This window comes from Lissotriton vulgaris, chromosome 7 (assembly GCF_964263255.1).
Source record: "Lissotriton vulgaris chromosome 7, aLisVul1.2, whole genome shotgun sequence".
NCBI classification, from domain to species: Eukaryota; Metazoa; Chordata; class Amphibia; order Caudata; family Salamandridae; genus Lissotriton; species Lissotriton vulgaris.
Window position 1 is genome coordinate 1,558,981,714 of NC_141695.1, and position 27,060 is coordinate 1,559,008,773.

The following is a 27,060-nucleotide window of genomic DNA, read 5'->3' on the forward strand; positions in this document are numbered from 1 at the left end:
TACAAAGCGGCATTAAGCCATGCAAAGTGGCATAACGCTGCTATGTATATATGGAGCAGGGAATTCCGCCACCAGAATGTCAGAAAACGTGATGTTCCGGTGGCGCATTGCCCCTGTAAATATGCCCCATAATGTCTTGAACTAGGAGAGTTTTTCAGTGACAGGTGATACAGACTCTGCGGCCTGGTCTAAAGAGTGCTCACTGGACAGTCCCGTTGACCCTTAGGAACGTAGGGGCATATTCATAAATAAATGGTGCAGCACGGCGCTGAAAGCAATTTAGCAGTGCAGCGCTACATCATTTCTTAAATGCAGGGATGCTTCGTATTCACAAGAATACTGCACACCCCTGTGTTTACCCTTGCGCCGGCACTACAAAAAGCTGCCTAATGCCGACTCAGACACCCTCTCGGCATATTGCAAGGGTGCCTGCATTGCAGGGATGATTGTTTATGTGCAGGAAGGGACACCTTCCTGCACATACACAATAATTAAATGCTATTTCCTCTTTCTATGTGTGCTGCAGAATGCAACACACAAATAAAGAACAGAAACGAGGAGAAATAAAAGTATTTCTCCTCGTTGCACTACTCTAACTCCTGCTTTTCAGTGGTGTTCCTTATAAATCTGGAGCAGTGTCAAAAAGCTATGGGTGTTGCAGTAGAATGCCCACAGCAACACCCATTGCACACCCCTTTCATCCAGATACCTGCAAAAATGGTACGATTTTTAAAAAGCGACATTAAGTGGGATGAATAGCAGGCACGGGCCGTGCCGGGCGTTACACTGGGGTGGTGACGTCAAGCAGGGGAGGGTCAGGGTGGGGGGATGTAAAATACAGGATAAGGACCATTAGAGGTAAGTATCGAAGAAAAAAAAACGAATTTCGTTGCCCACTCTGCATCGCCAAATGTGATGCAGAGTGGGCAAGGAAATTCGTTTTTTTTTTTTTAGCTACTTACCTCTAATGGTCCTTATCCCATGTTTTACATCCCCCCACCCTGACCCTCCCCTGCCTGACGTCACCGCCCCAGTGTAACGCCCGGCACGGCCCGTGCCTGATGAATAGAGATGGTTTCCTCGCAGCATTGTTTGGCGCTTTTTCCTAATGCTATGTCCCATAGCGATTTTCTCCCGCCCCTTCAACCCCAGGATAATTACAGCAGGTCTCCTCATCACCAACATTCTAAAGTTATAAAACAATGAGTCCTGATGATGTCCTAAGGAGGACGAAACACGTTGGCTGCGTTGAACAAAAGTTGTTTTTGTTTGAATTAATGATCTAAATGGAATATTTGTTACATTGATTGGATTCAAGTACAAAATAAACTTTTTGTTGGAATTTAAACTTTGACCTCCTGAAAGTCTTTTGTATTGGAACAATGAAGAAAATTGAAGAATAAAGAAGAAAGAAACTTATATGGACTTTTACAAATTGACTTATTAAATTTGAATTTAGACGATCCTTCCATTTCCATTATTTTCATTGTTATGTTATTGGTCTTGACGGTGGGCCATAGGGAATGGAGCGCCACAAACACGAAAGATTTAATTGAATTACCATTAGACATCTCACCAGTGCATACTGAGTTATTGAAATTACGAGATCCGTGGTGTTTTCACATGGACATTTCTGATGCTTTCAGCAGTTGAAATCTCTGTGTTATTCCCCAGTAATCCATGTTAGTGGACTCTGAGGGTCCAAATGGTTGAGGGGGGCTTGAGAAAGTGGTTATGGGACATAGTACGAGGAAAAAGCTCCGACCCATCCTGCAAGGACACCCTATCGCCCCCTCCCCCCTCGCATCTCCCCCCTCCTTTCTCGAGTATGTTTGGTGAGTTGTAAAATCTAGCAATAATCAGAGTTTAGTTAGCACCAGTTGCCACTTTACTTGCTGCACCAAACGCAGCAACCCCCCCCCCCCCCCCAACACACACACACACCCTCTCCCCCTTCTGAACTGCAAGGAGGGTTCCGCTAGGTCCGGTTTGTTTCTATTCACCAGTTACGCAGACACGTGTTGACCCTTCATGTGCCATCAGTGCGCGCGAGGAGGTGACAGTGCTGCTCGCGCTCATTCGGAGGCGCGTGCCTGTCACAGTAGGGCTGTGGTTCCTGCTCCAGGCGGGCCACGCCCCCGTGACAGCTGGGGCTGCTGCAGGTGGCCTCAGAGCAGGAAGTTGCTACTGTTCGCTTCACACTCCCATGACTGACACTCAGGCGGCAGCGGGGCACGGCTGGCGAGAAGAGAAGCTGCCCCCTCCACCCTGCCTGCGCTGAATGCACTATGCTCTGCCCTGCAGCTCTAAGGATCGTATTCCCACGTTGCACGGTGGTGATGTCGGACTTATTTTACTTCCGATTTTGAGGATTATTTTTTTTTTATTTAACCTTGGTTTTGAAAGAAGAGCGCACGTTTCTTTCTTCGTCCCGGTTACAAAAATGAGCTGCTGTCAGAAGGATTCTGATCCTGACCTGCCGGGTGACCCCAATACACACCCCACTGTCAGCCCCGAGGATGAACTCGACTTCTCAATGTTATTTGATTATAACTATCTGAGCCCTCCAGAAGGTTTGTCACCATCTCCTTTCTTTTCCTACCAGAACCTGCCGGTCATGTGACAGGTTTGCTTACATGTCATACTTATCCGCACTGTTTGGCGCTTTCGGACCGTGTTTATATTGTTTATTGCAAATAGGAGTTTCCCTTTTTCAAGTGAAGGTTAGTATGACTTAATTTCTGCAACGGATCGAGTATGTTGCAGTTGTATAGCATGACGTAAATAACAAAATTACTAAGCAAGTCACATGTACTTTATATGTCACACCTACGCGTTTATTTTATCTTTCTCTCGCTCTTTTCAGTCACACTTTCTTTCGTTCTCCCGTTTCTACCATTCTCCTTCTATGCCTGTCACTTCTTCATTCTGACACTCTGTCCTTTTCTTATTCTCTCTTATCGCTCTTTCTTTCTGTCTTCGTTTCTCTCCCTCTCTTTCAAACCAGTATCACTTATTCCTTCCTTGCTCTTCCACTCTCTGTCACACACACCCTCCCTCTTCTCCCTTCTTTGCCTTCATCTTCTTTCCGTCTATTATGTTGCTCTCTCCCATTCTCTCCTTATCTTCTTTCTCTTACCCTATCACTCTCTCCCTCTGTCGCTTTCTGTCTTTCTCTCTCTTGCCATTTATCTATTTCTATTTTTATCCTCCCCATCTCTATTTCTCTGCTTTTTTTCCTTTTCAATTTGCCTCTCTGTAGCTTTCTTTTATTTTGTTTGTCTGTTTCTCATTCTCTCCCCTTTCCACTCCCACCAACTTTTTTTTCTTTCTTTCTTTCTTTCTTTCTTTCTTTCTTTCTTTCTTTTTTTCTTTTTTTCTTTCTTTCTTTCTTTCTTTCTTTCTTTCTTTCTTTCTTTCTTTCTTTCTTTCTTTCTTTCTTTCTTTCTTTCTTTCTTTCTTTCTTTCTTTCTTTCTTTCTTTCTTTCTTTCTTTCTTTCTTTCTTTCTTTCTTTCTTTTCTTTCTTTCTTTCTTTCTTTCTTCTCCAGCTCCTTCTCACCATATTACATTCTTCCCCTCTTCCAACTCTCTAATTCACTTTTCATTTCTGCTTCATTTGATATTTTCTGCCTTCTTTCTGTTTGTTTTTCTCAGTACCGCCTTATCACTGTCATTGCCTTGTTCCTTTCTTCCCCTCTCCCCCACACTTTTGTATATCCATCTCTACTTTCTTTACACCTCTTCCTCTTTCCCTCTCTCTCGTTTAACCCTCTGCTCTCCCTCCCTTCATCATAGAATTCTTAGGAAATGTGTGACTCGTTTGGCTCTCCTCTTTCTCCGTACTGCAACGCATTACTCTCGAAAGGCAGCAGCACCTTTGGAATGAAATGCTGATAAACTTCATTTTTCTCCCACACAGTTCTGAAGGCATTTGGCACAATTGACAAAGATGAATGAATCTGCTGTTATTCAGCACCTAGAACAAACAATCTCTGCCCCTCGAGCAAACGGCCTCTGGGCCAGCTGCCCTCGGGCAGGAGGCACACGTTGTTATTATAGAACTGCCCATAATGCCTCTTCAATGCTAAAATGGCAAAACGACATTAATAATAGTTCCTTTAAAGGCATCTAAAGGACAATGATTAGCGGAAACAATGTTTAACATTCGCAGTGTAAAAAGTTGGATCAGCGAATAGAACCAACTATGTGAGTCAACTTTGACTTATGTCTGTGTTGTTGTCTGCAATCTCTAGATGAAAATCAAAGAGCAAATGTACTATTGTTTCATGCAACACTGTGCCACAAACAAAGTTGCTGCATGAACGGGAGAGAGCAGGACAGCACCATATTTTCAGAGATTTAATGTAAATGTAAATGTAGTATACTTGTAAAGCGCACAGATGCCCCAGCAATGGGGCGTCCCGGCGCTGTATAACGCTGTGGAACCCTTCCTGGCTCTCCCTGTGAGATGCCCCTCCTGGGCACCCCCAAGGTGAAGCCAGGCATCCCAGTGTTGTTGGGGCCGTTGTGGAGATTAAGCAAGCCATTGCCCAGAGTTGCAGCGTGGGACCCCTGATTAGAGTAGGCGCAGAGGCAAGAATTATCGAGTCCGCGGACATTGAGCCCAAGACCCCGCCGCGTCGGGACTTGAACTCTGTTCCCGGGCCTGATCTCTGCTTCAGAGTCTGCCGCTCTAACCAGTGAGCCACACTTCTCCCACTAATGCTGCTCTTTTCACTAACACTGCCACACCTTGTGGCTGCCCAATTTCCCTCACACACACAGGCACACACCCTCGCACACTTCTCCCCCCTCACCATAGTGCTGTGGTGTGTGTGTTAGCCTACTATGGGTTCTGTACAGGAAAGGGCACTGGTCCAGTGCAAAAAGCTGTGCTAAGACATGCTTTGGAACTGTTCCCACTTTGTATGTGTGCTGCACAGTGCAGCGCACATGCAAAGTTGTAAAAGTTTGGGGAAAAAATGAGTTTGTGACTGTCTAGAGGAGGCATAACGTTTCGGCGCAAAATCCTATTTACACATGATATGAGATATGATTTTCATCAAAACCCATGGAAGGCTGCATGGGAACACCCACGCACCACCCGTGGGGAGCCCCCTACATGCAATGTAGCTCAAAGCAGCGCAGAACGCTAATTTGTTTAGTATAGCGCTACTGTACAAAGCAGATCAAGTTATGTACTGGAAAGTAATTCCCGAATCAACACTTTGCACTGGCTTGAGTTGCTATTGGAGACTTTGCACTGGTGCAAAGTGTTGATACATTTGTCTTGAAGTTTATTTGCTCCTGGTCTTATTGTCTTGTTTTCACACTGTCTGATTTTTCAATTCTTTTTGTGAATCCACCTTTATGGGGCAAGCACGTTTTTTTCACTAATTAGGCTAGTTATATATCAAATATATATATATTTTTTCGTTTTCCCGGTACCTGGTAGGGTGCAGTTTCCAACACATGCTTAACATACGTCTTAGTGCATGCCTAGAGAATGTGAACATGCATTAAGCGTCAACATAATTATTGCACTTTAAAGGTATTTGCAGAAACTGTTGCTTTCTTTTACTTAATTACCCCATGGTCCACTATGTACTTTTGGGTGCCCCCTTGTGCTTGATTACATTTTTCTACCGCATGTCATGTACACTGGAAATGGGAACTCACTTACTTGCATGGGGGCGTGGCCTCACAAAAAGGAGGGAATTCCTTTTTCCTGAGAGGTTTCCTTGCGCCCTAACACTTTAATACAGTAGCCACACTTTTTGAAACTGAAAGTGTATCATATGCCAGAGTGCTGGTAGCTGCTCCTTCACTTGCGCCCCAACTTCTGAGGGGTCCTATATCTCTCAGGAGAGTGAGTGATTCCAAGATAGTCCTCTTTTAACGAGGAATAATAACCAGTGTTTCTTTTTTTTTTTTTTTTTTACAATCGGATTCTGTAGATTTCCCCCTTTGTTCCAGTTTAATTTCACGAGGTTTTTTCTCAATAACATTATAAGGGGAGAATTTTCAAATGTCGGATTCTACAAAACTCGATATAAAATTTGAACATGAAATTCCCATTTGCACCTGATTCAAGATACAGACTGTTCTCATAATAAGTCCCTTAATCTGTGTGTCAGAGTCTTCACTGTTATTATGTTAACGGTCTGTGCTTAACTTTCAATTCCTTGCTATCTTCAATAGGGGAGGAGAGTCACTTTGAGGCCGGAAGGCTTGCTATGTGGTTTTCTCCTACTGTAAATAAGCGTAATAACATTAATGCATAATATCTGCCCTGGTTTAAGCATCGACTGCTAATTTTTGTGTTTCACCTATCTATTTGGCTTAAGGCTTCATCAGGAGGCAAAATAGCCTTTTGTAAATGTTCCTGCCTTCACGGATTCATCAAATCGGCTTATAACAGCGTCCGACTGTGCAAAGCAAACATGTTTTTAGATTTCGATCTTCATTGGTTATGGTTTCCAGCAGGTGCGCCTTAGGTGGTACAACAGGTTTGGTGGCTCAGTTCCAGAAAGAACTGTATTTGTTTTTAGTTAGTAACTGCTCAAAGCAAATGTTCACTATGCTTGTAATATCTTACATACAAAGCTTAAAATGTTCAATCAAGTGGGTCTCCTTGTACAAAAATGAATGAAATACCATAGAGCTGAATTGGTAGTGCGTTGGTTGTGAAGTCAGTATTTAGTGCACCAGATAAAATTCGCCATTCTAGGTTTCAGAACTTATTGGGTGTGATAAGTAGCATCTATTCCAAGTTGTTGTCTGGTAATGAGGAGTAATTGTCAGATTTTGGTGCTTTCTACTCTAAAATCCACTTGTCCTTGTAGTTACTGGGCCTTTTTCTCCTTTTAAATTTCAGCAGGCTCGACCTCCAGAAATTCAACTTGGATGCAGTAAAAATTGCATCAATTATAGTTGCGTAGCCCAGGGGCGGCTCCACCGCAAGCTTGAATTCAGGAGCACCGGCAAGCGTCAGGGCTGCATTGTGAAGCGAAGCGGTGCGACGGGCAGTGGCCTCAGGTCACAGTGCAGGCAGCAGGTCAGTGACGGTCGTCCAGAAGCGTCTGTGAGACCAAAGCTGCGGTGTGAAGCGGGGCGGTGCTCGTTGTGGTGCTGACAAGTCACGGTGCAAGCAGTGGTGTTGTTGCTGAGGTGCTGTCATCGTAAGACCCAAGACTGTGGTGCATGTTAGGGCAATGCTTGTGCCGGGTCCACAGGTCATGGTGTAGGCAGCGGCGTCGTTTGACGATCTGGAGTCGATGGCGCCGGTGGGCCAAGGCTGTGGTGTGGAACGGGGCGGTGCGTCATGTAACTTATGAGCAGTGGCCCCAACCCACTGTGCAAGCAGCGGCTTAGATGTCAGCTAGGAGCGTCGTCGTCAGTGAGACAGGGCTGCAGTGCATAGAGGGACGGTGCTCTGTGTTTTCCCTGAGCAGTGTTAACAGGTCCCGGTGTCAGTGACAGCGTCGCTGCGATAACAGGGCAAAAATGTGAAGCGAGGCGGTGCCCACAGGTCACAGAGCAAGCAGCGGCTCGGTGGCAGTGTGGGACGGCATCATCGGTGAGTCCACAGTTGCAGTGCAAAGTGACGTGGTGCCCTCTGCAGAAGCAGCAACTGTAGTCCAATCCAACAAAGCACACAGCAAAGTGGTAGTTTCTCCTCACAGTTTTTCCAGCTCATCATCCGGGCTTGTTCTTTAGTCCACCTGTATCCTAAATTTCTGGGGTCAGGGCCCCAATATTTATATCACATTTCCCTTTGAAGTTGTCACAAAGTTCCACTTGCATGCATTGTTCAGTTCTGCCTGGCTCAGGCCGGGCTCTCTCCACGAGATGGAGACAGCATTGTGGAAGACAGACACAGTCCATTCAGGTGCAAGCAACAACTCCTCGATCTAATCTAAATGCAGTCAGATCTATTCAGCCTGGCTATGAGTTACACAGGAAAGGCAGGACACACACCACCCCCCCTCGTGTCTGTCTAATGTGAATGTACAAACCAGCCCCTGTCAGTCTAAAACCCAGACAGAGAATACAAAACAGGCAGAGGCACATAGATGGTAAGACAAGAAAATACCAACTTTCTAAAAGTGGTATTTTCAGGCACACAATATCACAATCATCTTTACTAAAAGATGTCTTTTGAAATCCTGAGTTCAGGATGTAAACTCCATTTCTCCATCTTGTCCCAATGGAAAGTTATGCTTGTAAGGTGTTACAAAGCATCTCCCATGTCAGCCTATGGGACACATAGCTTTGCAATAGTGAAAAACGAAATACACTTTCTTTCATTATCAGTTTATGTAAAACGCACCAGTACCAGTCCTACCTTTCACATACACTGCACCCTGGCCATGGGAATACCTTGGGTCTACCTGAGGAATGCCGTACATGTAAGAAAAGGGAAGGTTTGGGGCCTGGCAAGTGGGTGCACTTGCCATGTCAACAACACAGTAAAACTGTGCGCACACACAGCAGTATCAAACTTGAAACACTTTCGAAAGGCTGCCTGGGTGGGTGGCACAATCAGTGCTGCAGGCCCCTTAGCAGCATTTGATTTACAGACCCTTGGCACAAACAGTGCACTGTTCGAGGGGCTTAGTAGTAAACCAAATACGCCAGTCATGGAAACACCAATCAATAAAACAATTTACATAGAGAGCATATGCACTTTAGAACTGCATAGCAGTTGTAAAGGTCTAGAGTCCTAAAAGCAACAAAAACAAGGACTAAAGCAGGAGGCCAAAAATCAAAAAGTCTGGGGGTAGACCTGCTGAAAAAGCCAAGTTGAACAGATATTATTTTGGGAACGCATTGTTATATGAATTTAAACTGTCTAGTGCATGAATGTTGCGCCATAAATGTATCGCCTATCTTCATTTTACCTGTTCATTTTACTGTGCTTTAGTAACAGCTATGGCAAAGTGGTTGCTACGGAGGAGAAAGGAATGTCATTAACAAAATCGCTTGGCAGTCATCATGGTTAAGTGCACCGGGGACACGACAGGAAGAGTGACTATCATACCAGCCACAGGAAAAGTGTCTAAATAAAAAAAGTATGCATCCGCCATAAAAAATATTTTTCATCTCCGGGCCAACCTTCTGTGATGGGCAGAGGATTCTTAAAGCTGCACACCCCTTACTATGGCTGCAAGATCTTTCATAAAAGACCTAAGCTGTGGAATCAGCACCCATCAACAAAGTATTTCTTTGTAATAACAATCAATATCCTTTAGATCAATGGTTAAAGTCCATATCAAATGAACAGGTCCGAACTTGATGATCGTATATTTTCAATTCTTTATTTTGTTTTCACAGTAGAAAAAATGGTCCAATTCACAATGGATTTTCTTTTTTTCTAGGCATTCAAAGATAGGGGTCAAATGTCAGACAACGTGTTCTGACAAATTGTCACCCATTCCTTGTGAATATTGGTGTTTACTTTTTCCTTTCTCTAACTTCAATATGAGGGAATTTTGTCAAGTAAACAAAGTGGCAACTTTGCTGGATTACATGAAAGGACACTCTAGGATGTCAAATATTTTTGAACACATAACTAAATCTGAATATTTGTTAGTGAAGTACATGAATTTATCAAGAAATATCAGCAGAAGGAAAGAACCAATTTAGCACTCTTTCAATTATGATTTGTAACAGAAAAAATACTTTAACATGACCAAAACAAGCCAAGATTCCAATCGTGGCCGCATTGACTCGTGGGTGGGGGGGTCACATGCTGAGGGGGTCACGTCGGGAGGGGGATGTTCAGTTAATTTTAAGAAAGTTCAACTTATCATCTCCTCTGGTACCGTGTCACGTCGCGCCTCCTCTCTACACTCCATACAGGAAGCGGGCAGCCTCGCTCCCCTCCCTTAAGCCAATCACAACACTGCAATGGCAGAGTTGTGATAGACTAGGACGCCGACCCCACAGACGTCTATGGGGAGGCCATTTTCTCTATGTAGGCTGCATGCAGCCTACATAGAGAAAATGCAGAGTGTGCATGACTGGTTTGACCAAACAGTCAGTGCCCACAACAATGGGCGAGCCATATCTCCCCTGCCTGAAGCAGGGCCTCCGACTCACCCACCCCCTGCCCCCAACTAATCCCTGCCTTCTGCTTTCTCGCATTGCGAGAAGCAAAAACATAAAATGGTATTTAAGATACCAGCTTATGTTTCTGTTTCTAACACTGCGAGAAAGCAGTGGGGCTACGTTCCTCTGCCCACGTGGAGGAGCCGCCTGTGAAAGATACATTACTTGTATGAGATGCAAATATGTGCGAAAATAAATTTCCCCATGATTTTAGTGTGTTATTTAGGTTTAGTAGTAAACTGCATGTCTGATGTCATTTGAATAAAAAATATGCTGTCTGTGAAAGACAGTACCATACCACACCATGCTTTAATCATATATTTTGGACGTTGTGCACCAAACTACACCATTCAAAACACACTACCCCACTACCAATGTAATTTTGAATGGTTGTGACTTCTTTGCTACACTTTTTCTTTATGTAACACATGGATTTGTTCACTATACCTATTATTTGAGTGGTGTAATATTGATGCCAGCATCCCCACTCAGAAAACTGTTCCTGTCCCATTGAATGGTATTCTGCCATGGTTTGCATTAGAAGGACATAAAGGCAAACCTGTGGTGCTACATGTTTTAGAAAAAAGTGAAGGTGGCATTGAAGGTGCTATATGATACATCGGAAGTCTGCGACAGTGGCATTGTGCCACAGTACATATTAAACAGAGGCGAAGGTGGCCTTGTGCTTTAATATGCTTCTAAGGCGTGTAAAACTAGTGTTCTGCCATGGTATCCAGCAGACAGAGGTGAAGGCGACTTGTGCCGTTGTTTGCCTGACAAGGAAGTGAAGGTGGAACTATGCCAATGCATGCATTAGAAAGAAGTGAAGGTGGCATTGTGCCATTTCATGAAGTAGAAGTAAGTGAAGGTGGCATTTTGCCATTGCATGAAGCCAAAGGAAGCTAGGTGGCATTGTGTCTTGGTATACAGCAGAATGAACATGGCGTTCTATTGCGCTATTGTATGGGGTGGAAAGCATGGCATTGTTTGGTGGTATATGAGGAATCAAAGGCCTTCTTCACCATCCAGGTACCACCGTTGATGAGTGATAATCACTCACGCAGTTTCCAATAAAAAAAAACAGATCACCATTCAAAATTGGGATGAGCTTTAAATCTCAAATATAATCTGTTCGAAATGCTTTTTCTGCCTGCATCTTCTTAGATTTAAACGCTAGGCATTAGTGACACAGACACATTTAACATTGAAATTGGTTTTCTGTGTTGCCCAGTACTGAAGTTTGAAAGAAAAGCCTACTTATACATTCTAGCTGTTTCAGAAGGTGGGTGGTAACTGATGTTGGATTGCGGAATATCGTCACATATTCAACTTTGTCTGGGATCTGAGGCCACTAGAGAAATGCAATGTTGCACTGGTTACCTTTGCTGCCTAATGTTGGGGCCATTTAAACCCTGCTGCAAAGCCCACCATCCACCAGGGTGGTGGAGCTTAATTAAGAGATCACCCCCGGACCTGTGGTGATCTCCATGCCAACAGAGTCTGCCATGTTTCTGATTGCAGCAAACCAAACATTTTTTGTACCTAAGAAGTAGACTCCCAAAGAGGGAGTTTGTTTCTGAAAAACATAAAACAATGGCCTCCACTCATGGGATGTTTTCTTTCAGGGTGTGGGTGTCATTGTTTTTTTTTCTATTCATGAATGCGAGGGAGAAAAAAGGACATCAGACTGTCCACTCTAAATAGTGTGGGAAGTCTCATGCCCTGGTGCCCCCTGTCCTTTCGGCCTTCGGAGTACAATTTCCAATGGTGGAGCCAGAGGGTGCACCAGCTTCACAAAACTGATGTTCATAGTTGATGGCCCGAGGGTTTGGTGGATTGGGTACTTCACCATGTTAATGATGAAGTACCCTATCCACAAAACTATAAATCAGGAACTTATCTGGAATATGAGATTTCTTACCTTTAAATGGCAACATAACTTTGCCACTACCATGAGCGCATGGGTTTAGGGAGCATCACATTTATTTTTTCCTCAAAGACTTTCAAAAATATAGTGCACTACATACATACACCTCACCAACCTTCTAATCTCACTTGGCGCATCTGTAAATTAGACTGAAGGGTAGAAGACATTGTGCTATGTGATATAGGGACACCAAGCAGGAGCAAGGATGTTTTTGTTGACCATATGTATTGGAAAGAAGTGGTTTCATAGAAATGTGGTCATGCAATTTATTCAACAGTATGGGAAGGCACATTGCATGCATTGAATTAAAAGAAAGGGTGCACCTCACCATCAGCCGTGGGTGAAAGCTTTTGCTGAAACATTACATTTGCAAAATTCACATGCAAAGAAATTTCACTCATGGAATGGATTTGCCATGTTTTATCAAACCGGTTCTGTCAATAAAATGTATTGGAGTTTCATGGTGAGAAAGCTCTGATCCCTTCTATCCAATCTTCTTCTCTGATCTGTGAATCTTGTAGTTGCATGAGATGTAAATGGTAGTTGCATACATTTCAAATCACATTAACAGTGTTACAGATTTGTCACACAATGAGGCCAGGACTACTGACTAAAGTTAAAGGGTTTAATTACAGACTTAGAAAGAATCTGATATAAATGAGTCTCATATTGTAAAATAATAAATGACCAGAATAAATCTGAATCTCCTAATGAAATTCAGTCTAAACAATAAGAAACATATGAGAACAACTGCAGTCCGTGCATGGAACAGCGGAGGGGCAGTGGTGCCGGGTTGGGGGGGATTTCGAGAGACGAAGCAGAAGGAAAATTGAATAAATAAATAATTTTCCCTTGACTTAGGCACTCCAAATCCCCCCAACCCGGCCCCACCACCCCACCCTTAATACCTGCGTAGACCATGCTGTATGAGAATCTCCCCATTGCGATACAAAAGATGAGAAAGAGGGTCTGAAGATTAAATTGCAGAATTTGATCCTCCTGACCAGTCATTAGTATCTCTAAGGTAATCTAACTAACCATACTCTGTACTAAATTTGGGAAAACCTTGACTAATCTGAGGAAAGCAAGGAACATATGCCAGCAAAATGGAGACTTTCGTAGAATATTCCAAGTGTAAATAATGTATAGCATGAAGCCTAAGGGTCTCTGCTCTTGAACTAACAACACAACTCCAATTAACGCATAAGGTATTCAAGGTAACCAACGTTTTCATCTTCAGTACATATCCAGCTTCCATTGTAGCAATTAGCAATTTTCTGTTTTTCTCCCACACTCCCAAATGGGAGCATTCGATTGACCTCCAACTTCGTTAGCGTGTCTTCTTCTTGCCAAAAGTCTCCTCCCAAACCTTACTATCGCTACAATACACAATGCAGTTTCACTAACTAATGAAGCCTTGGTCTGCACCAGCAGGGAGAGAACTATGCAAGCAAGCAATTCACATGTTAAGGGTTAGACATTGAAATCCAGAGAGCTTAAGGCCTTTGTTCACACTAAGTTGTGCACCCGATAATTGAATATATCTGCTCATGTGGCCACAAAATCAATGCATTAATTAATTAATTGCGGGTTTATATAGCGCTAGGAATCGACTCCCGGAGGAGTATCTCCGCGCTTCGACCGCTGGGGAACCCGTCCTGGCTCACCCTGAGAGATGGTCCCTAATGGGTATCTCTAAGGTGCGACCAAGCATCCCCGGCGGTCTGGGTATGAGTACACTTTGGAAAATAAAATCATGGTTACAAATATACTAAACATGAGTCTGTGGGTTACATCTTAAAACCTTCATGTGACTATGGATGAGAAGTACATTTTTGTGGAAAAGTTTAAACATTAGTATGCACGCATCATAGGATTCTATTATTATACATTGAACATTTCAGGAATACATTTGAATTTCCATCATTTTATTGGTAGTATTAGATCACACTGAGTGCATAAAGTGCTAATTGCACACAATCAAAATAAGTTTATGTTGTGTAAGAGTGTAGCCAAAATTAAGCTGCTCCAATGGTCTTTACTGAATTTTCCCACACATGAACCATTGATCTGGTGTGGATTGGAATTAAGCGTAAAGTTTCAAAAAAGCTTTTTGCATTTAGGGCCCGATGTAGGTGGTAAATGCCGGTCAAAAACGGCCGAATTCGGCCGTTTCCGGCCGGTATTTGGCATCTTGAGATGTATATGGCCAGATTTGACAGATTCTGTAAATTTACCGAATTGGTAAATTTACAGAATCTGTAAAATACCGAATTGGTATTTTTACCGATTCGGTAATTCCCAGATGTAGGTGGGACTCTTCTGAGTCCCAAAGGCCCTACAAATTCGATATTTTACCACCCAATCCAATTGGGTGTTAAAATACTGAATTCAGGTGTGCATGCACATGTGTGCATGCACATGTGTGCATGCACACCTAGCCATGTGACAGACAGACATGCCCTTAGGGCATGTCTGTGTGCCACATGGCGCACATGCCTATTTTTGGGGTGCCAGAGGGTGTCAAAGTGACACCCCCTGCACCCTTGCAAAATTTGGTATTTACCGATTCTGTAATTACAGAATCGTTATTACCCGTTGATTCCTATGGGCTTTAAGGCCCATAGGAATCAATGGGCAATACCGATTCGGTATTTACAGATTCGGTAAATACTGAATCTTAACGATTCGGTATTTACAGAATCTGTAGTACCTACATCTCCCCCCTTCATATTTACCGACTCTTGAATACCGAATCGGTAAAGTTCGGTATTTAAGATTCGGTAAATATGAATTACCTACATCTGGCCCTTATTTCTTTACCACAATTGAGATACAAAATGCTGTGCCTTCTAACCATGTAAATCTTTGGATACATGAAAAAGGGAGCACTGACCTTTGGCAATATGAAAGATGTGACAATGACACTGGTTAATGGTATTTCTTGAAATACATGGAAGTAGTATTGTGTCATGAAATGTTTTAAAATGCTTTGGCAGTAACATTGTGCCATGCGCTGCCTTGAACAGAAGAGAAGGTGGTATGGTATCAGTGTGTGCATTTCATTTGATGGATGTAAAGATGACACTGGGCCAAGGTATGCTTTGGAATCTCTTTTACTCCCTTTAACTCTTAATAAAGCCAATTTTTAATAGTGAGTGATTTAAAGGAGCAGTTAAAGGGCTCATTAAAAGACTCACTGAGACCTTAAACTCTACACTGTCACTTGGAAAGGTCCAAGACTCATTTCCTTTTTCTGGTAGAGCCTCCCCTGCAACTGAAGAATTCACTTGTCCTCAATACTCAGCAAAGAAAATAAGGATGGCCATTTGTGTTTTTTTTAAAAACCGAAACAGCTTTCCGTGTGTTCCAGACAGTAGTTTATTAATTTTGGGAAACCTAATAAAGATAACCTGTTTATATTTTATGGCACGTCTCAGTGTAACCCCTGGTAGCTATGTCATCAGGAGCAGGCAATTCCTCAGCGAAATGTGTGTTACGTTCAAGCACTTCCAACAATTTTAAAGTGAGGAGAACGACTCAAATACAATTGTTAAAACACTACAGATCAATTAAGACCGATTAAATATCCCAAAAACACACCAAAATAATCCAGCACATCTGAGGAAAAATTGAGATATGAATATTTAAATGTTAAGCCCAGAAGCTCATAGAACAAGTAAAGCACCCATGAAAAACATCAGTAAATGGTTGACCGGAAACAAGGTATTACTTCCGACTGACCACAATTGAATAGAAGTGGGATATTCCAAGCTGACCAACCTGGTCATAATTTTTTCCTTGGGATTAATCATCATTTTAATTCTTAAAGTCTTTCAGTGCAGGTAGATGCAAGACCCAAGCTGGTGAGGATCATCAGATACATCATTGTGGAGCTGCTGCTGAAGCCATTGCTTTTAGCATGAAAAGCTCTGAGCCAGACAAAGCTGGGTTTTGTAGCCTTTAAGGATGCTTCACCTCTGGATAGATTTGCCTCCTCATCCTGGTCCAACCTTTTAGGGACAGGGCTGGAAGCGGTATCCGAGCTGAGAACAGAGCCACCCCCTGGGTACCCTAGGTGCTGGCAGGAGACACAAGGCTTTGAATTGTTTTCTTTGAGCACCGTCTTCTTTATTTGACATGTTGCATTCTCAGATCCAGGAGTGTTCTAAGGAGTTGGCAGTAAGTTTTCTTTCTTGTGAACTATCGAGTCCCTAAAGAATTCAGGGGCATATTACCAACAACTAGCGATAATTATCGCTATGTTGGTTTAGCGGCGATATTTTTATCGCCAAGCTGCAGTGATTTTTATTGCTTAGGAGCCTTGCTATTATCAAGGTTTATCTCCTAAGCGATAAAAATCGTCCGAAATGCACGAATATTGCTGTAAAGTCAGCGATATTCATACATTACCGAGCAAATGCTCTTAGCCATGTTATCCACCTACCATTGGATAACATGGCTAAGAACTGCTCAGGGTAGGTGTTAGCTTTTGAAGATTTTCGCTCTTAGCGCGAAAATCTCCAAAAGTTGGTAATAGGAGATAGCGATGTCAGCGACTGTTTCCAGTCGCTAACATCTTGGCACGCCCACTTTGCATGTCATTAGTGATAAATATCACTGACATGCACAGCGGGGCACAAGATGGTCGCTATCTCCTACTAGCTGTCGCTAACTGGTGTTAGCGACAGCTAGGTAATAGGGAGATAATTTTATCTCTGCTTTCTTGGCTTTTAAAGCCAAAAAAGCGGAGATAAACCCCCTTGATAATATGCCCCTCAGTTTCAGTGCCCCCCAATTCTAACTACTTTTTCTAAAATACCCCACCCCTTTTTCAGCACTTACACCTTGGCATACTATGCCACGCCTATTTAAGTTAGATTCTCTCCTTTCTGCCATGGCCTCAGGTTTTGCCTTCTGCTGCAACCACATTTGGCAACACCAAGTCAAAAGAATGAATGCCAAAGTTGTCCTTTGTCTGCCAGGTGGTTCAACCCCCTTCCAGATGGCGAATCCTGTTCTTTGGAAATAAGGATTTTAATACTCAACCAGGAATGCACATTGTGCATCTAGAGTAGGGCTGAGAGGCAAACTTGGTCTAAACCAGTTTTCCTATAGGCAGCAAAGTACACTTTTAAAAGTTACTTTTCCACTGATAATATTATTAAACATACTTTCACCATTAAATTCGATTTTTTAAACTAAGTGGAAACTATCTTTTTATTATTTGGCTAGCATTTTCTCAAGGCAAAAATAGAAAAATAGGATTGTATCCATGGTAGGCACGTTTTTAGTATTACCTACAAAAAGTGAATAAAACTGTTGGACAATGTTTAACAGTGTGTAGGGTGTCACATTTTTATACATAAAGCATAGAGCACTATCGGTTTATAATGCACACTTTAGAGACCACTTACCTAATATATAGAAAATGGTGTTCCTACATCGCAAAGGCATGGTTTGCAGTGAGAATTTTGTGAGAAGAAAAGTAGACTACAAAAAAGTTCTGTCAAAAATTTCATATGCTGACAAAATAGTAGAATGAAAAAATCATGGCTTCAAAAAACATAAAACATGTTCTGCCTTGCATGGCAAAGGTAAGTGTATTGGGAGACTGGTCAAGGAGTGTTCTCCTGCTGAGGCAGAAGGGAGCATTACGGTGTTTGGGTTCAGAGAAGTGTAGCGTTAAGAAGTAGTTAGGGTTTTTACTGTACAGTGTAAGGTACCATTAAGGGGTAGTAAAGGTATTTAGGTTCAGGAAAGGGTAGCATTAAGGGGCAATTTAAGGGTTTACGGATGGGAAGCGTTAAGAGAAACTGAGTGCTGTAAATTTGACTTTTAAACATTTACATTTTTAGAATTGTCAAAGTCATATTTACTCGATAGAGCCAAAGACACTTTTCCCTTCTGTGTGCCATCATTGCAGTGTTTTTAAAGTGCAGCCCGGCCAAAGCACAATGGTGCTTCCTGAAGCCATATATTTTTGTCACATATATATGTAATGTAAATGCACAATGCAGCACACATAGGACATTTTACCTTTGTGCTATGGGGACATATTCTGCGACATCTCCCATGACCTTAAAGGAAATGTAAAGGTCAATTGGGTGATTTTTTAAAAACAGTTAAGGAGTCGCGCACACTCACTATAGCATTGAATATCAGCGCCGCAGTGCAGAGTCCTAAAGCCAGCAACAATAAACAGGAGAAACGTGGGGACCATAACGAAAATAATTTTCTTGTTTTACATTTTCTTTAGTCAGGAATGTAAACATCATATCAAAACTGTCTCCTTCATATTTTTTTATAGGTCTTCAAATTTTGCTCCATTTTCAGTTTTCTCATTCTAACTGATGATGACAATGCTATATACCCAGCATGTGTCCCTAAGTACTGAACACCTTGTTTCTTGTTCAATTACTAGGCCCATTGGTGTGTTTAGGAAACAAGGTTTTTTTTTTATGGCGAATTAAATCTGGTATATACATTTTGGATTTCAAATTGACTGCCAATGTGTTCTAAAAATGGAGGCCTTTAATAAAGGGACTTCGGCCCTCATATGGATAGGCAGTATGAGGGGGGACCAACCAAAAGGTTCCCAAAACAAACAAAAAACGGTGAAGCAAGATAATTACAACACATTCTATTACTTTGCATTGTATTGTAATTGCGTTCACGTACGGCTTCACAACAGTGACGGTACGCTTGGTTGAAAGGGAGTGTTTTTGTATTGTGAAGTGTTTGAGGGTCATTCATGGTCACCGGAACTGAGCTCTTTATTATCTAATAATGTCGCCAAGGCCGGACTAGGGGCCTTATTTATGAGGCTGTGCGTCACTTTTACGCTGCAGGTGCGTCACTTTTTGTGACGCACCAGTGGCATAACAAATACGCCTTATTGCGCCATATTTACAAAGTGAAGTATCTATAGATGCATCACTTTGTAAACCCCTGCGCCACATTATACCTGCGCCTGGTATAATGTATGCAAGGGGGGCGTATTGACGCAAGGAAGGGTCGTAGAAGTGAGGCAGTGAAATCTATGAGATTTCAATGCGTCACTTTTAGGACGCCGTTGCGTCAAAATCTTGCGCCTGCCTCACAGCAGGCGTAAGACTGACGCAGGCCCTTTCACATGGGGCTTGCCCCCATGTGAAAGGACGCATTGCTGGAGTTGCGTCACTTTTGTGACACACTCCAGCAATGCGTCACTTTTGCGCTTACAGATACGTCAGAAATACTGATGTATCTGTAACTCCTTGCGACATGATGCGTCATACATTAAATATGACGCATCAGGAATGTCGCAAGGAGTGCGCACTGAGAAGTGACACATCGCTACTTTCACGCAGCGATGCGTCATTTCTCATAAATGAGGCCCTAGGAACCTAAAGCAGCCCTGGCACAGTTTTGCGGACCAGCCAATGGGATGGGGGGAGGGGTTGGATGCACTCCTGCTTTTGTTACTGGGGCCCTCCCGATATGTCGGTGCTGCTGCAAAACCGCCCCTCCCCCCTAAGTTACAAAACCAGCCCCAGCTGCTAAAAACTGGCCCCCACCCTTCCAGCCTCCCGGGAAAACGCCTGATGCCCGCTACGTCCAGGTCGGCCCTTTATGTCGCTGTGCCTGGGTACTTGGTGCTGCTAAAAGTGAGATATAGGATGCTTAAGCTTTTAAAGCATAGATATGATAACTGGAAGGGCGCGTGGATGCATGTGTAGCCTATTTGGGAAGTGTATTCGTGTCATGCGTGATAGGCTGTTATTATCACTACAAGCCAACATTTCCTGCTACCCTATCTGCTCAGGAAACAGATAACTTCAGACTGTCTTAAAGTGAATACTATGAGTATCTATGGATTCCCTTTATTTTCTGATGCATTTTCTGTATCTAATTAAACATCATTTGCCATATGATGCAAAGTCTTGGAAAAGGGTTTTTAAAATGAAGATAATATTTAATTTCAAATCTTTTATATTGGAAATTTAACCTGATATGGGCATTATTAATGGAAGCCAACGCCCTCGTTACAGGAGGCCCGGAGGCTGGTTAATTATCAAACTTGTAGGAAGCGTCTCAGCGAAATAAGAAGGCTGAGACTACAAGTTTGTAATAAAGAGAAAGTTACTTTCTTACAGGTGCAAAGACCCACGACAGTTCCAGTTGAAGAAAAGGTAAAGAATGAAAAAAGCGCAACCAAAGTTCTAGATTGCAGAATTCAGTGAGCTAAAACATTCTTATTACCTCACATTAAAGATACAAATAACGTTATTGATACATTCACTTACAAATGACATAAAAACAACTAAAATACCACTCTCTACAAAATTCGATTTAAATTAACTCCGCTGGGTCGGAATTTGTCGGGCCCAGTAAATAACTCCAAATTATAAGTTTAATAATGGGAAATAATATGTGGATTTTAATTCTTATGGCACTAAAATCTATAAGTGTATGTAATTTTTTGGAAATTTTTCATCCAATAAATTTTGGCATGTTTGACTTGCTGAAATTTATTGGGGGAAACCTGTGGTAGAACAGCGTTACTCCCCAAACTCCAATTTGCGTTATGTGCAGTAACAGGAGTTACCACACATATTCCAATTAACCGGGCAAAAGGTCAGAGGGAAACAGGGCTGGACTGGCCGTAGCGGGCACCGGGCAATCCCCCGGGGCGCCGCACGGGTGGAGGCCGGATTTGGGCACCTGGGGGCCGTTTTTGTCACATGGCCGTTTTTGCAGCAAAACAACCCTGTAACAAAATCGGCCGAAAACCGGTCCTGGCAAAGAGCCCGGGTGCACCGACAACCCCCTGGAGGGGAGGGGGCGGCCGAGCACTTTGCCACGGCCAGTTTTTGGCTCCCAGTCCAGCCCTGGGGGAAAAACACGCCAAGGATACCAGGTCTAACACTCCCTTTCATGCAACACAGTCCAGCATGCTGCCTTGCTTCGTTTTGTGAAATGTTAGTAAATCTGCCCTTTATATATATATCATATCTGAGAGGTAATCCATGATGTTCCTTAGGAGCCGGTCTCCTCTTTGTGCAGAGGGAAAATACTATTGTGTGAAACTACGTGGCAAGTCACTGGGTTTTCTGACGATCGACATTCGACATACGAATTTAAAAAAACACATTTCCATATCGTTTAAATAGCACACTTTTTGCAAAACATAAAACGTGTTGAAACAGATTGCTTTTACTTCAACTCAAATATATTTTCTCCTCCACTAACGTCCGAAAAAGCACGAACCTTATTTCTACTATTATATTTTTCTTCAGCAGAGGTTATGTTGGAAGAGTATATCCAAGTTAAGTGAAAACGAGCTGACATATTTCATATAAAAAAAACATTCTATATCTTGTAGTTTTTTACTTAAAGGATAGATTTTACTTCTATTTCTTTGCTCATTATATAATGTAGTTGCATAGATTTCTACAAACATGCAGCACCTGTGATATTGCAAAAACGAGCTGCTTGGTGCCATCTTTAATACAGTGATGGTGCATGTAAAGTGGCACATCTATGTGGAGGGGCATGGGGTTGGGGGGGGGTTAGTGACTTTTGGGGGGAGTTTACTGACTTGCACTGGGCATTTTCCATGCCACTCAGGACAATCAAGGAGGTCACAGTGCTGCTGGCACATGCTCCATTGCAGAACGTTTGCTTGTGGCAGCAGTCTTCCATCTAGTAGCAACTTTGTTGGCACAATTTTGGACTACGCAAGATGTGGACTACATAGAGAGGGACGATCATTTCTCAAGGTGTCGATATCGCATTTATATACTTCCTCCCTCCCATTCTGTTGTGAAGCGCTCCGATATCCCTCGGGATCTTGTTCGCTCTATGTAAAACTTTATAAATAAATAAACAAGGTACCATGAGCAAATTATGGACCCTTTGGACAGTCACTAATAGAGCAGTTTTATTATGTGTGCCTCTGCTGAAATCACTAGTGTTACTGCATGCGCAGAGTTCCTATAAATCCTGCATCTGTCAAACTTTGAATAATCCCCTTAGCCCTTTCCTGCTCATTTAAACACATAATTGGATTATACATTATACATTCCCACATTTGCTGTTTCCAGAAAATACTTAGGCCTAGATTTATCCTAGATTGCATTGCCTTTGTGTCACACAGGGTAACACAAGGGCAACGCAGTCCTTAAGTTAGATTTACCAGTCCATGCAAGTCCACCTTGTGTGGGCCCGCCTGGCTTGGTGAATCCAGAGTAATGCGAGGTAGCGTAAGTCACTGCCTTGAGTTACTCAGCGCTGGGAAGGTGTTACATGGGTGGGGTGTGGTGTTCCCCTACACCCACTCATGCTTTTTAGCATATTCCCAGATTTTAGTGATCCTGAGAATCAGCCAAAATGGTATGCCTTCCTGATGGAAGCACAACGAGGATAAATATCTTTATTTCTCCTTGTTATTTCCTCTTTTTAAGTGTGCTGCATTCTGCATCCTGCAGAACACTAAGGTCAAAGCACTTGCACCGAAAAGTTGCCTAAACATGTTTGGAACACTGCGATCTTCATGAAACATTTTGAATTTTCTAGATGGCCCAGTACATTGTGGAATAGCCTGACAGCTCCAAGAGGATGGGGCCTATTGTAAAAGGAACAATATTTTTTTATTAATTCGATATATGTATTTATTTATTTGTTTAGGGTGTTTATGAAGTGCTCAAAGTCACAAAGGTAGCCTCAGAGTTTTAAATCTCTGGCCGAGATTGAGGTGTGCCAACACCATTTCTAGCAGTCTACCAGGACTGCATGTAACTGTGTTTGTGCACCAATCCTAACCCGTCACGTGACATGCCTTCTCTCTTCCCCCAAGAAGAGCAATGTATGACTGCACTCTTCTGTGGGATCCTCCTTGGAGCAGGAGGGCCTCCTGGAGGGAGTGCTGCCTGTGCGGTGACGCGCTGCGGGGGAGGGGCAGGGTGGGGGGGGTAGTAAACTCCGGATTATGGCAGAACAGAGGTAAGTATACAAATAAATAAATAAAACGAATTTTGTTGTGCACACTGCATCGCCAAATGCGATGCAGCGCGCACAATGACATTTGTTTTATTTATTTATTTGTATACTTACCTCTGTTCAGCCATAATCCATTGTTTACTTCCCCCCCACCATGCCACTCCCCCGCCCTGCATCACCGCCCGGCAGCACTCTCTCGAGGAGCCGCTACTGCCTGGGAGCTTGTTGAGACTCCCACTTCCAAGTGTCCCATAAGGGCGTGAGGTGAAAAATATTCAACCACAATATTCTCCACTCCACAGTGATCCTGTTTCAGTATCCTCTCAGTGAGATCTTTAAGCGGTGCATACCTAGAAATAGGACTTAAACGTAACTAGCAATTTTCTGTTTTGCATGGGTAATATCCCCCATAACTCAGTAAATCTCATATAAATTGGATGGCAGAGCAACTCTGCTTGTGCACTGCTTATTAAAGAAGGAGACACACATCAAAGTCCAGCGGTAAGGATAAACATGTCTCAATTTCATATTTAACTTTTCCCTAGTAAAGGTGGATTCTGTTCTTCAAAGATTCCAAGCAAAAACTCAGCACAGCTAAGCATAACTTCTGAATGTACTGACTGAAACTCCCTACCTCTTGCCTACTCCACACACCCCAAGACTTTAATGCAAGTGTAACGAACCATCCCATGAGAATGGAGAATGCCTAAAAACAGACATCATATCTAGATTGTAAACACGTCTAGTTTGAGACTATACCAAGTAACCTGCAGATATGTTGTTTTCTTTTTCTGATCACATTTTACAACTAGCATCAACCTTTTACTGTGATTTATGTTCAGTACCACTGCCACGTGAAATGCTACACACCTCTTCTGCCCTTATGTATATTTTGTTCTAAAAGGAATGATACTTTAAACATGACTATCTGTCAAAGGCAGGCATCTCCCTGCAGGTCTTGTTGGATAAGTTAGGTATGATTCTTGTCCATGTAATCCAGTACATATATGGAAGTATCCATATGTTTTGTCATTGGAGCAAACACCAAGTAAACATGGGCCACGGTTCTGTTCTAGGAGTATCATTGACTTTCATGGTTCATCATAATTGTGCAGGTTTTATGATGTCTGTTTGTAAAAACATACATTATTATTCAAGTGACATGTTTATTATGTTATAGGTTTAAATTGATTTTATCTAAGTATCTTTGTATAATAAATGGATCTAATGCCCTGTTACTCCAAACTAAAGAATGTCAAAACCACACGTCTTTGCCCATTTTACTGTAGGTACTGAAAAATTGTGTGCTAATATAGCACAATAAATTCGTTCAAATTTCCCAAATGCATTTGTGTTATGTGCCTAAGCTGTTATTAGAAGGATCAATGGATAGCTCATTTTCTACTGAACCCTATGTCTGCAGTTAATGCTGTCTGAAGGTGGGCACTGAATGCTATTCAATTTATTCAATGAAAAGTCTTTCAGATAAAAAATTGTTTTTGCATTGTATACTAGTATCTTAAAGCCCCCCTTCTTTTTCCAGATGAACCGACTCCACATAAAGTCATCAGCACGTCCTCTGGAGTTGGGTACTCTCATGATGATATCTCCGATTATGGCCTCAAGCCGTACAGCACCCTGGCTTACCCTAGGCTTTCTGCTGATCCCACTACCAGATATGGGCAGCCAGATAATCTAGGGTCAAGATACTATGTGACTGCAGGGGCTTCAGCTTTGAGCCCTAGGATTGAAATCACCCCATCTCATGAATTTATTCACTCAGGTGGTTCCTTCCGTAGCAGAGACTCAGAACTATTAGCTGAACACCAATCAAACTCAGCTGCCACCAGTCCAAGGTTTACTTTGCCAGTGCCTGGCTATGAGGGCTACAGAGAACCTGCCTGTTTAAGCCCAGCTAGCAGTGGCTCATCTGCAAGTTTCATTTCAGAGACCAATTTTTCACCTTACACATCACCATGCGTCTCGCCGAATAATGGTCCTAGTGATGAACTCTGTCCGCAATTTCAAAACATCCATGCTCATTATTCTCCTAGAACGTCTCCAGTAATGTCACCAAGGACCAGCATTACAGAAGACACCTGTTTGGGACCACGTTCGCCATCTCCTCGCCCTAGATCAAGGTCTTCATCACCAGGTGCAAAACGAAGGTACTCGTGTGCAGAGCTCTACAGTGCTCAGCAACTCTCCACATCTCCACAGCAATCAAGGACCCCTTCTCCACAGACTTCGCCACACATGCCTTTGAGGGAAGACAGTGCTTCCATTAATAACAATACATTACCTGCTTCAACAAACCTCATGGATTCTATGAACAATCTGACAACAGAGCATTCATGTGGCATTCCTCCAAAAATGTGGAAAAACAGCCCAGACCATTCACCACTCTCTTCTAACAAGAATCTGCCATGTCATATTGTGCAGGCCTCTGACTATTATGGAACTTATGAACAGGAAGACAAGAGCAATAATGCAGGACAAGAGTCCATTTTTCTTGTGTCTCCCTCTTGGCCAAAGCAATTGGTGCCTGCAATACCCATTTGCAGGTATGTCATTGTTATTTTAATTGTAACTTACTCTAGTATTTTTGTCATGCACTTGCAATATATTTAAATCATTAATGCATGGATAAAATCTATTTAGGTAACTATTCTTGATAAGGAGACTGATGTGTAAGTAAAGAAATTATCGTTATGTGTACAGTATGCTATAACGGGATTCATATTCAGCATTTTAAACAACTCATTAGTGGTGTATGTGCCCAATGAGCTCTGATTCAGATGTTTCTATAGTGACAATGAAAACAAAGCATTTGCATAATTGTTATGGAATATGCTGAAAATTAAATAACTGGTAGCCCGTAATGCTGATTGTATGCAGTTCTTGTTGGACAAAAAGTTTGAATACAATATCAAACAAACATTGGGTTATCTTACACAAGCATTTAGTGATTTATATTATAGCCACATATGGTATTAATTCATATTATGTTTTATTGCCGTGTAACACAAAAAGAACAAAGATGGAGTAGTTCCTCTCTGCAAATCGTCCAGCATGGTTGCATTGCCCACTTCAGGTCGGATTTAGAATGATTTGTGGAGAAATGGTAAATTGTCTATTGAATGATTCTCCAATGGAAGGAAATTATTCAGTGCATTTACTGCCACAATATATGTAGTTATGCACTGCATCTCAGCATGTCACCTTGCTGCACTGCACTCCATGACAGGGAAAGCTCAGGAATGCACCATATTTAAGGCAATGCGAAGCATTCCTGTTCATCCCATGTGCTGGCGCCCTTTCTGGCTGCCTGCGCCAATGCAGGTAACCTTGCACCATGGTGCAAGGGTACCTCCGTTGCATAAAGGATTGTTTTTGTGCAGGCAGGGGCACCTTCCTGCACAAAAACAATCCTGGGAGGCATGTTTATCTTTCTATGAGTGCTGCAGTATGCAGCACACATAGAAAGGGGAAGAAACTAAGATAAATAGAGATATTTCTCTTTGTTCCACCTTCCCTGCACAGGTGTAAGATTTTACAAGTTCTTGTTAACCTTGGAAATTTGTCAAAAACAATGGGAGTTGCATGGGAACACATACACAATGTCCATGGAATTCCTTCCCCAGGCAGAATAATGCAAGGCAGCGATTTGTGCTGTGATGCGTTACTCGAGATTATTTGAGCCGCTCAGACCACGCAAAGTGGCTTTGTAAGGCTTTAAAAATCTACTCAAGGTTTGTGTTGGTCTTGCTCCACAGTGAGAGGTGCAAGAGCGACACAAACCGGGTCATAAATATTGCCCAAAGTATGTCAAATATACTTCTACTGTACAATTACCATCCCCTGACAAACATCCAAAGACGAACTTACCACTTTCTATAGAACCTAGAGAATTTTCAGTTACCATGCAACTATAAATCAAATCATTATGTCTTTGTTTTCATAATACAACTGTAGCCTGTAGTGAATATACCCTTTCCTACATCAACATGAAATATGCACAAAGACACACATTTAT

The 27,060-nt window shown here is 42.5% G+C and overlaps 1 protein-coding gene across 3 annotated transcripts in view; it reads left to right on the plus strand.

The window, feature by feature from the left end:
* NFATC2 (nuclear factor of activated T cells 2) overlaps window positions 1-27,060 on the plus strand; it is a 348,132-nt gene that overhangs the window by 17,405 nt on the left and 303,667 nt on the right. For 2 of the 3 annotated variants that reach the window (XM_086932452.1, XM_086932453.1), the window contains exons 1-2: window positions 2,209-2,573; window positions 24,568-25,588. In XM_086932452.1, the coding sequence (XP_086788578.1) occupies window positions 2,282-2,573; window positions 24,568-25,588 (1,313 nt within the window). In that variant the 5' untranslated portion in view covers window positions 2,209-2,281. Of the gene's footprint in view, window positions 1-2,208; window positions 2,574-24,567; window positions 25,589-27,060 lie in introns of those variants that run through there. The other variant, XM_086932454.1, reaches the window with a different exon arrangement.